The sequence below is a fragment of the Schistocerca cancellata genome, chromosome 8 (assembly GCF_023864275.1).
Source record: "Schistocerca cancellata isolate TAMUIC-IGC-003103 chromosome 8, iqSchCanc2.1, whole genome shotgun sequence".
NCBI lineage: Eukaryota > Metazoa > Arthropoda > Insecta > Orthoptera > Acrididae > Schistocerca > Schistocerca cancellata.
Genome location: NC_064633.1, coordinates 436,903,700 through 436,915,796, shown reverse-complemented (window position 1 = coordinate 436,915,796; position 12,097 = coordinate 436,903,700). Strand labels below are relative to the sequence as shown.

Sequence of the window (12,097 nt, the reverse complement as noted above, 5' to 3'; positions counted from 1 at the left end):
GGTCCCGCACACCGTTAGGCCGTCTTCCGCTCACGCCCCAACATCGTGCAGCCCGCCTCCAGTGGTGTCGCGACAGGCGTGAATGGAGGGACGAATGGAGACGTGTCGTCTTCAGCGATGAGAGTCACTTCTGCCTTGGTGCCAATGATGGTCGTATGCGTGTTTGGCGCCGTGCAGGTGAGCGCCACAATCAGGACTGCATACGACCGAGGCACACAGGGCCAACACCCGGCATCATGGTGTGGGGAGCGATCTCCTACACTGGCCGTACACCACTGGTGATCGTCGAGGGGACACTGAATAGTGCACGGTACATCCAAACCGTCATCGAACCTATCGTTCTACCATTCCTAGACCGGCAAGGGAACTTGCTGTTCCAACAGGACAATGCACGTCCGCATGTATCCCGTGCCACCCAACGTGCTCTAGAAGGTGTAAGTCAACTACCCTGGCCAGCAAGATCTCCGGATCTGTCCCCCATTGAGCATGTTTGGGACTGGATGAAGCGTCGTCTCACGCGGTCTGCACGTCCAGCACGAACGCTGGTCCTACTGAGGCGCCAGGTGGAAATGGCATGGCAAGCCGTTCCACAGCACTACATCCAGCATCTCTACGATCGTCTCCATGGGAGAATAGCAGCCTGCATTGCTGCGAAAGGTGGATATACACTGTACTAGTGCCGACATTGTGCATGCTCTGTTGCCTGTGTCTATGTGCCTGTGGTTCTGTCAGTGTGATCATGTGATGTATCTGACCCCAGGAATGTGTCAATAAAGTTTCCCCTTCCTGGGACAATGAATTCACGGTGTTCTTATTTCAATTTCCAGGAGTGTATATAGAGTGTGAACCGGTAAGTGTTAGGACAGTTTTTTCCTTACTATTTCCTTATTCGAAGACGACTTTACTTACGCTCGTAATGGACTGTTGATAGGGCGAATCCCACTCTGGCGAAAGTTCAGCGACATTTAAATATCACCAAATGTATTGTCAGTTAATGATTCACCACCGTATGTGATATTGTACGATCAGTTACAGTTACAGGAGGCGTAGTTTAACGTATTTCGATACATAACTCACCTCGTTAGATTGGTAAGTCATTATACCTGGCTTGTTTCTGTCGCTTGCGTGAATGCTCACGGGGGAGAAGAAGCATGTGTGTGCTGGAGTGCGCGCGCGCGCGTGCTCGTTTGTTTGTGTATTTATATGAGTGAGAACGAGAGAGAGACAGAGAGAGAGAGAGAGAGAGAGAGAGAGAGAGAGAGAGAGAGAGAGAGAAGAGAAGAGAAAGTATGGAGAGGGATGGTATGTGAGGGAGAACCAGAGGGTTGGGAGGAGAATGGTGAGAGATGGTGAAAAAGGACTGAATGGAATAGAATGGGAAAAAGAGAAGAAGGGAAGGGGTATGTTGAAAAATGGAAAGTAGATTGCTTTAACACCGTGCCAGAAAAGGATAGTAATATCGACATGATTCAATATTTAGTTGGTGTTTATCGCGAGAATCGGTTGATGTTGTCAGTCTGTCATCGAATAAAAGCAGTAAAACAGAAATAGTAATTAATTATTGAAGTTCACTTGGATAAGCATGAAATTCAGGCACAGCGCCTTGCGAAAATATCCTTATTAGAAGCAGTGTTTTTCTAGGTCCCAAGGCAACGTTGTCACTGATGCGTACTGTGATGCATTCCGGATTATGCAGTCAAGGAACGGTAGGACGCAGGTTGCATAGAGGAATAAAGTGAAAGACGGGGCCACAAAAGCTACTGTGTATGTTATGCACCCTTCCTTAAAAAAAGGCATGAGATGAGCTGACATATACGACAACAACTTCATTTTTTACATACACTGATTCCCTCTTAGATAATCTAACACCCTGCATTCATTTGTCAACAGAGTTGTAGAGTTTCGGCATAAACCGAGGGAACAGAGCAGGATTTCACTAAAACACAGTTACAGGCCAAGCGACCAAAGCGTTCAGCTCATTACAAATGTCAGCATTTAAACGAGTGGGAGTAATTCCATTGTCAGAATTCGCTTTGCCGTTCAACACGTTTCATATGTGAGACGTAAAAAATATCGGCAGGCAAGTATCACTGACGAAACGGCTCTGCAGCACTATTTAATCATTGAGTTTTCTCTTCTAGAGAAATCTGACGTTTTAATTTTAAAAAAAAATATGATCAGTGAGTATTCTCTCATAAATTGCAAAGCAACAAAATCCGATAGGGATTTCCAATATCAGTTTTCCTGGCTGTATTTATTGCGAACGAACCAGCATTCGAAATAGCATTGCATTCCTCGCACAACAATATGGCATACCAAAGAATTTCAAAGCGTAAAGCATTCCTGCATCTAGTGAAAACAAATACGTAATTTAAATAAATCGAATTATCACTGCGATTCGTTTGTTTTACACAGAAATCAATCTCATTAAACAATTTCACAATTTTTTCCAAGTAATATGAAATTAAGTAATGACGTAAGTTACAGTGTGTATTCAATACTCATTCTGTAGCTGCAGTTTGCTACTATAAACATATTGCTATTTCATTTTTATTTTCAACCTGTGTAATTGGCACAAACCTACGAAATTTGTTGCATTTGATGTAGAACTATGTATTCAAATCGTTTTTATGTAACCTTGTATTTAAACTGTAGTGTTATATCCGTATATTTTATAAATTCTAGGTCAGTGGTCTACAACCTAAGGTAATGAACCCCTGAGGGATAAAATGAAATTTTCTGAGGGGTACAACCGAAATGGTTCGACTGTTTTCGCAAACGAAACTAAAATTTTTAAAAGATAATTACAATTATCGCGTTTCATATGACTGTCAAACCGAGTAGATAGGTTGCCAATAATCTCATTTGGAACACTAACGTTAACGCATGGGACAGCGTAGTAGAGGTTACACCTTGTGAAACGAATGTATGTACAATATCTTCCTCACGTAGTCCACCCACTACACACATACTCCGTGCTTTGTACTAGCCATCTATGAGAGTAAAATTGAGACATAGGCATCATATATGCTTAAGGACCTCATGAAAATTCCTTCTCCGACTTAGTTCCTGCAATGGATAATAAATTTCTCCATTATTAACTTTGCAACAGATAAAATTGATTGCGTAACCCAGCAGCATCTATATAATGGCTACTGCACTGCTCCGCAGCCTGTACAGTATTATTGTTGGTTAGACATAAAGGATTTCCAGCCTGCAGTCCTCCAATTTCTGCCACTACAGAAGTAAGGAGCGCGGCAGTGAAGTGATTTAGGAACAATAAATGTAGTACACACTTAAATAGCTCAAGTTTAAGTGAGAATATAGGGTAGTGGTGAAGCAGGTGTCCACAAGGAGAGGAGTGTTGCAGAGGAAGCAAGTTTTGTAACAAATGTCTGCCCTAAAAGCGGATAACTTTCTTTCCTCAGTGGGTGTTATACGAGAGCTATTTGGAAAGTAAGATCAGAGAAATAAAAATGACAGTGAAAATCCCATGAGCTTTGCAGAGATGTGTCTGTAGTGTCTCTGGTATACCTGTCGATCACGTCACGTGGCTTTTTTCTGTTTCGAGCACACAGTGAGCAGTAAAGACGTTTAGAACAATAGTGTCCCGCGCCAAGTGTAGGTACCCGTGCAGTGGTTTCACTCACCTTCACAGTTCTGAGCTATACACTGCAAGGGTAATGAGGACGCCCCTACAGCTTTTTCAGTGGGAAATGTTTGATCACCCACCATACAACCCGAATTTGGCTCCCACTTACGTTCGTCTCTGCTCACATTAACTGCTGGCTATGGAGACAACATTTCGGCACAGACAACGAACTGTAGACCAGCGCAGAGAAGAGGCGAAATGCACAAGCGGCTGCATTCTGTGACGAGGGTGTTGGAAAGTTGGTACGATGCTGCGCAAAACTCTAAGGCGGATCGGCGACTATGTACAGAAGTAGCTGGAAGGTGTAGTTTACTGTTGCAACGAAACCTTTTTTTTTTTTTTTTATCACTGTCGTTACCAGTTTGCAACCGATCGGACCTTACTTTCCGAATAGCCTTCGCGGGTAGCTCTGCCGATGCAATGAAAACTGCGTCATTCTGTAAAAAATAAGTTTGCTATACATGAGCAGTACAGATTATCTCATTAACTCATTATCTGATGGTTTAAAATATCATTTATCTTTCGTCATTTTAAAAATAAAAAAGTGTAAGTACATTCTTGCTAATTGTAAAGTTAAGCTTTAATATTGATGAGAATGATGGGGGGGGGGGGAGGGGGAGGAAGAGCAGGAAGGGAATACCACTCAGTATCAGACTGCACTCAGGGGCATTTGTCTCAGAAAGGCTGGGAACCACCGTTGTAGGTGCTGGTGTATGGTACGACCGTCTCAACTGCAGTAAAATAATAAAAAATTCAGTCAGCTGTGATACGATGTTGTTTAGGAAAGTGATAGTACCATACAGCCACAAATCGACAAAATTTATTTTGTAGTGGTATCACACATTTTTGTTTTAAATTTACAACGTTTGATTTTCACAGCTCTACGTGACACGGACAGTTCTAACATGGAACCACAGATTTATTCAAGTAATAACTGGTTGCTGTTTCTAGTAAACGACCACCAGTCGTTCTGTGATTAAAAACCAATGAAGCCTGCATCCTTCTAATCCTGCCTACTGTAATCGATCCTACAGGTTTTACCTCCACTCTTCCCTCCATTAACAAACTGACGATTTATTGATGCCTCAGGATGACCCATTCAGTATTCATAATTCTTCTGAAGCACTACATTTCAAATTAATGTATTCTGTTGATTTCACAACTGTTTATCAAGCACTTTTCACTTCTGCGTAAAGCTACACCACAAACGTCTTCATAAAGGCTTCCTAAAAGTTTAATTTATATTTGACGTTAGCCAATTTCTCTTTTTCAGAAGTAGTTGTCCTGCTATGTCAGTATGCATTTTGTATCTTCTCTGCTTCAGGTCTCGTCAGTTATTTTCCTGCCGAAATAGCGAACTCATTTACTACGTTGAATGTCTCATTTCCTAATATCATTTCCTCCTTTAGTTTAATTCGACACGGAGAAGGTCAGTTAGCATTCTGAACTTATTTACCTTAGAAGATAGTTTAAGGAAAGGCAAACCTACGTTTATAGTATTTACAGGCTTAGGGAAAGCTTTTGACAATGTTGATTGAAATACTCTCTTTGAAATTCTAAAGGTATCAGAAAGAAGCAAGCTATTTACAAGTTGTCCAAAAACCAAACAGCAGTTATAAGAATCGAGGTGTACGAAAAGGGAGAAATAGTTGAGAAGGTAGTGAGGCAAGGTTGTAGCTTATCGCCAACGTTATTCAATCTATACATTAAGCAAGCAGTAAAGGAAGCAAAAGAAAAATCCGGGGTAGGAATTAAAGTTCAGGGATAAGAAATAAACACTTTAAGGTTTGTCGATGACATTGTAGTTCTCTCACAGACAGTAAAGGACTTGGAAGAACATTTTGACGAATTGGGTACCGTCTTGGAAGGAGGATAAAGATGAACATCAACAAAGAAAAGCAAGGATAATATTATGTAGTCGAATTAAATCAGGTGATGCTCTGGGAATTAGGTAGTGAAACTAAGCATTAAGGTAAGATATAAGTTTTGTTGTTTGAGCAGAGGAAATAACTGATGGTGGCCGAAAAAGAGAGGATATAAAACGTAGACTGGCAATGTCAAGAAAAGCGTTTCCTAAGAAAAGAAATTTGTTAACATCGAAAATAAATTTAAGTGTTACGATGTCCTTCCTGAAAGTATTTGTTTGAAGTGTAGCTATATATGGAAATGAAACGTGGATGATAAAGAGCTAAGACAAGAAGAGAATAGAACGCTTAGAAATTTAGCTACAGAAAAATGCTGAAGACTAGGTGTGCAGATCACAGAACTAATAAGGAACTACAGAAGAGAATAGGTGAGAAAATAAATTGGTGGCTCTATCTGACTAGAAGAAGGGATCGGTTGACAGGACACTTTCTGAGACATCAAGGGATCACCAGTTTAGTATTGGAGAAAGACCAAGAGGTGAATACAGTAAGCAGATTAAGATGGATGTAAGTTGTTGTAGTTATTCGAGTTTGAAGAGAGTTGCACAATTAAGAGTAGTATGAAGAACTGCATCTAACAGTCTTCAGACGGAAGACCAGAGCAACAACATATCATTACTTTTGTTAATGTTCTTTTTACAATTTCATTTCAAGATAGTATTCATTCAGTTAACTGTCCTTCCAGGCCCTCTGCCGGTTCTCACAGAATTTGAACGTCATCCGCATTTCTTTAAATTTATTTCTTCTTCCACAACCTCAATCCCTTTTCCAGAATTTTCTATCATTTTTGCTACAGCTTGCTAAATGTACAGACTGAATAGGATCAAGGAGAAACTACAACCGTGTCTGACTCCCTTTTCATCTACGGCGTCACTTTCATGTCCTTCGACATTCACAGCTGCAGTTTTGTTTCGATGCAAGATGTGAATAGCCTAATGCATCTTGTATTTTAGCCCCGCTACCTTCAGGATGGTGCCGTTTGCTACTTGTTGAGTTCAGTTTTCCAATTGTCCTGTTCTTCTGCACAGTTGCGCCATCGGTGCGGGTTCCTAACCAGCTGCTGGGAGCGCCCCTGGGGACTGACGTGCAGCTGGAGTGCTTCGTTGAGGCCTTCCCCAACACCATCAACTACTGGGTCAAGAACCGCGGCGAGATGCTGCTAGACGGGTAAGTCTACCACAAAACGCCTTATCTTCATCCTTTAATCCTTTGTTTATCATTGGTTACTGTGCAGAACCACCAGTTTTTTCAAGATCAACCATTTACTTTTCTACTTGTGTGATAGTGAAAGCACGGCGCTTACTTGCACATGCTGACGTCTAGCGGCCACCTGTAATACTCGGCATAAAGTGCATTCGTTTCCCACTCTTGTGGGAACAATTAACTTTAGGAAAGCGGAAGATAAGTTCAATCAGTTTTTTGAGCTCCAAAACATCCAAAAAAATTACTGTAATAACAATTTTCAATCTTGGGAAAAATCACAAGCCAAATTTAATCCGCCTGTCAAGCTCCAAAACACATTGCAGGTCTCAAATAACCCAAGTACAAAGACTTCTACTATAAAAAGAAGCAAAGGCAGGGTCAGGCACAGGATGAGGCACCTAATAGAGTATGAGTACCAGTAACACTGAATTGTGTAACGATTACGCTGGAAGAAAGTTTGATATTATTTGTTCTATTCTGTACCCTGCTCTTCCAGAGAGATAGCCAGGTAAAGTAACTGAAGTGTTTTTCGTTTATTTTACTGTTCTTGTAATTTGTCGAAAAAGTTATTGTCATTAGTAGAAGTTGTTTTTGCTAAAATAATCCCAGGCTTATACGAAAACTGTCTCAAACGACTCTCCAACAAAATTATGCGCCACGAGCGGTGATTGACAAAACACGTAAATATCGATTACTTTAGAGAATTCCCACCAACAGCCCAACTGGGCCGCTGTTAATCAGTAGGAGACAAAGAGTCATGTACTTTCGACATTGTGAAAATGTGATAGACAGGTTCCAACTCATCAGTCGAGACAGCTTTCATTGTACTCGGGCCTCCATCACTGTATTCTGTGCTTGCAGAAATCTCTTTTCACTACGACGAGCGATGAGGAGTGCTACTCGTGTATTAAGGTGGCTACTTTTCTCCAAAGCTCTGAGCTATATCTCTGTGATACGGCTGCCCACCGTCTGCTGTTGTCCAGCACTCAATCTGGGATTGCGGCGCTACATTATGGTCCAGCTAGCCGATGTCAAAATGTGACATATGTGGTCGCCAGCTGGTTCTTCTGTGCTTGGTTTCCAAAGATGAGATGCTTGTCATACACCGTTGATATGGTGCCACTTGAAACCCATTCCTTACAAGACCTAAACTACTTTCACAATCAGCTGCACTGATTTCACACGTCTAGCCCACGCAGTGTTAGATCGTATGGCCTACGGTTTCCGATTCAGGTGACAAGCCAAATTCTTCAATCTCCATGTTGACAAGAGTACTAAAACGCATCAAAATAGAGTTGCTTTTGATTGTGAGACATTTCTATCCTAGTATGTTATAAAGTGTTGACTGTAGCCGGGGTGGATGTAATGACTGACTTATATTGAAATCAATAATATTTAAAATAAAAGCAATTGTGTGTGTGTGTGTTTTTTTTGGGGGGGGGAGGGTGGGAGGGGCGGCTAGGGCGTGCAATAAGTGCCCAAAATTGGTTGGGATAAGAATCTAATATCCCCTCTAAACCATTTAATAATTGCTGCTTTACGGTTATCTTTTAGATTAAATTCTTCCCTAATGACACATCCGGCATGCACAAGAACTTATGAGAAAAGGTAACGAAGTTACGGTATCACTCAGCGGCAGCATGTGTGACAGGGAGTGAACTCTGAATTTATAGTTTAATAGTTTCAATGAGTCCTAGTTGGGATAACCGTTGACAGATAATGCAACATACATACCAGGCGAAATGCTGTCAAGAGACCTTATTTAAAAATTTGTACGTACTTTTCCTTTGTATCTCACAAAGCTATGACCTCTTGCAGTAAGAAAGTGTCTTAGGACGTCAGCATCGTTAAACTTAACGATGTATATTGGCGAACTGAGTGTACTTAACTTGGATTATTATGGTCTTACCACTATTTACTTGCTGGGAAACTTTACTGCGAGACCTCTACAAATTCAAAATTGAAAGGACCGACTGGTTACAGTCTATGATACTAAGATTTGTCTTACCGATTTCTGCAATAATAAAGTATGATAATCTCAAATACTAATTTATGATTCACCACAACTCAAAATTAATTTTATTGGCGCCCTACTACAGCACGTGAACAACGTTAAGGACGGTTTATCACGTTTCTGGTATCACACTGTCCCGTTAACTATAGTAAGGGACAAAACGTAATATTGCTCACTTGCGTACATAATTAATCATAGTTGCCTGATTAACAACAACTTTTGAAACGCATATGAGTTCAGAAACATATTTAGGATTTTTTCCTGCGTTGCAGTTATCCACATCGTCTTCGGATTTGCACAAATCGTCCCTGAAAAGCATTTTCTTTGCATGAAAACTGCACACGTTATTACTACTGGCATCCATATGTTTGGCACTTACCACTCTCTACATGTACATATCCCGACGAAGTTACCACTAGTAAAAATCTGAAATTAAAGATGTAGCTGTCATTTCTTAGTTTGTCGCAAATATAACAATTGATATGGATAAAGCACATCAAGTTACATGTTTGACATCCACTGACACTGTTTTTTATCGAACGTCCCTTACACTGTTTACAGCTTTAAGTGTTAGGACAAAGAAGCTTCTCTTCAATAAAAAACTCTCTGTCATTTATGATATTATATGCGAAGTTTTCCAATGAAAACTGTTTTTTAGTAGCCCTCCTCTAGCATTAAAGACTCTCATTATTGTAACGTAGTGTCATTTATTTATATTTATCATACGTACTCTACATAGAGGTCTCCCTCCTCGCCATCAGAAGATGAGAGCGTGCATACATATAACAGAAAAATTACAATTGAATACCATTTTGGTAAATTTTTAAACCAAGCTTGTTATTCAGCGTGAGATTCCATCAATACCTGTAATATTGTTTCAATTTTGTGGTTTCCATTTATGCCGACTCTGGAATTTCTTTGTGTTAGGATCCTCTGTAGTAAGCCTCGTGACCTTATTTTAATGCTCTCTTTCTTTTCGCGGCACTAATGAAGATTCATCTTTGTTCATGCAAATGTGAACTGCCAATTATGTGCTATCGTATTATAAACAATTTAAAAATAAACGCGAATCTCTGTATTAGCATTTCAGTGCCATGTTCTACTCATATTCATTAGGTTTTCCCACTATATGTAATACGGTTACTGGTTGTGTAATTACATGTATGTGTTTCACGGTCCATTAAAATGTGATTTGCTTATATTTCAATGATGTATGCTGAGCGTCATTGTGAAAACACGCACGCCAAACATGGACTTTTTATGTAGGCAGAATAAAAGCATATTCAAATAACACCCGGTGAAATAAACATTAATATTCCACAAAAAATTCTGCGTTTCGGAGAGAGTCGTGTGCTATTGCAAACAGTATGGACGAGCGCTGTGGCCTTCACATTTCTGGCAACAAACAGAAAACCCTTCCGTCGAGCTTCATTCCTCATAGTTGTTAGAATTTCTATATCTTCTGTAAACTGCTTTACTTCTTAAAAGTCGTGATAACCACTCTTTAGTCACAATTAATATCTGTAAAATTTTCTTTTTTTTTAAATAAAAACTCCGATCTGATTAGTGCTTTCTGACCTTCTGTTACAAGGGACCGCGGTTTTTTCATCGTGACGAACTATGATAATAATTTTAATAAAATAATAAAATTTTATTAATTAAATTCAAAATGATTTCTTCATATCTAATGATAATTCGAATAAGATTACTGACTAAGACCTCATAACGTTTAAACTAGCGGTACTGCTACTACTACTAGTACTGCTGCTGCTGATGCTGCCACAATAAATAATAACAATAATAATAATATTAACAATAATATTTTATATGATTGTTCAGTATTTATGGTCACCCATTTGTTTTAATACGTTTAGGATATAGGTTTACTGTCAGCTTTCAAGCGAGACAGTTACTTGTACATATTATAAACCCGGCTATCCCATAAAAATTTTACACTTAATTCCCTTCCACACTCTCTGTTTCCACTTTGTTGATTTCCTGTTGTCTTGGCAGTAGTCGTATATTTGGTATTACATTCTTTGATCTGTCATTTGAAGTGTTTCTCCCGTTAGAATGTTTCAGATTCCTATTTTCCGTATCAGCGAGATGGAACACAGCTCGTATCTTTCTAGCTCTTATCGGTTTTCTAAGTACACCTCCTCATCTTTGGAATTTTGAACAAATATGCGATAAGTAGTTGCAGTTTACTTGAGAACTTAAGCACTCTGTTTTCAATGAATTTCCGACAACCAATCCCGTATTCCCTTGCAGTCCTGCCTTACATTGTTTCTCCTACTACAGTGTTCCAGTCTGCCATTATAATTGGAATTTCATCTCTGTTTACGTACTGAATTACCCTTTAAACTATTTTGTGAATTGCTTCTACCTCGTTTTATTCTGCTTGTGACATAGGTAATTCTTCAAGATCGAGTCACAGTAAGGCCATAACCTACGTTCGACGTCAGCATCCAATAACTACTAACGGACAGCAGGTGGCAGCACTGGGAGTGTAGGATATATAATGGATGTTGGAGTGGGGAGGGTTGAGGGACACGTGCAAATCATTGCAGTCATTATCGTAATGCGGAACCGAAGTGATTTATCTGACGTACAAAACGGAATTGTCATTGGCTTTCGGGTCAAGGGTGGAAGCATTTCCAAAACGGCTGATTTTGTAAGATTGTCATCTAATTTAAACTAAACTGTCCGTGGCTAAATGGTGCCAACCGAAACAGGCGCCGAAGCAGCTGTGATGCACCACTGTCCGTAGCATGACAGGGAGATCAGCAACGGCTGCCGAGATGTGTACGTGCGAAAAGAAGTGCAACTATTAAGCACGTGGCCACCCAGCGGAATCAAGGGACTACCAACTGTGTCTCCTCAACGACCGTTCAGCGAACGTTGGCGCGTATGGGCCTCCGCATGAGGAGCCTGGTTCACCCACCCATGCCGACTGCTGTCCATTGGCAACGTCGACTGGAATCTGCACGCCGATACCGCAACTGGACTTCCAGTGAGTGGCGACAAGAAGCCGTTTGGATGAATCACGTTTAATGTTTCATTGGGCAGATGGCAGTTGGCGTGTTTGGTGGGAAACGCCCGAAAGCAAACACCCTGAAGCAACAGTCGGAAGGGTCCATGCTGGAGAAGAGAGAGTTCTGTTGTTCGGAATCTCAAACTGCAAGACAGAACGGATCAACACAAGTTGGAATCCACTCTTGAGTACCATGTCTACAACTACATACAGTTCCAATTTCCTCGGCGCGATGGTATCTACTAGCAGGAGAATGCAACACGTCACGA

At 40.6% G+C, this 12,097-nt stretch overlaps 1 protein-coding gene across 1 annotated transcript in view; it reads left to right on the top strand.

Annotated features, from left to right (window-relative positions):
• The window catches only part of LOC126095616 (lachesin-like), a 426,868-nt gene that overhangs the window by 292,003 nt on the left and 122,768 nt on the right, over positions 1-12,097 (top strand). Inside the window, exon 7 of the mRNA XM_049910384.1 lies at positions 6,606-6,744. Within this exon, the coding sequence (XP_049766341.1) occupies positions 6,606-6,744 (139 nt within the window). The remainder of the gene's footprint in view (positions 1-6,605; positions 6,745-12,097) is intronic.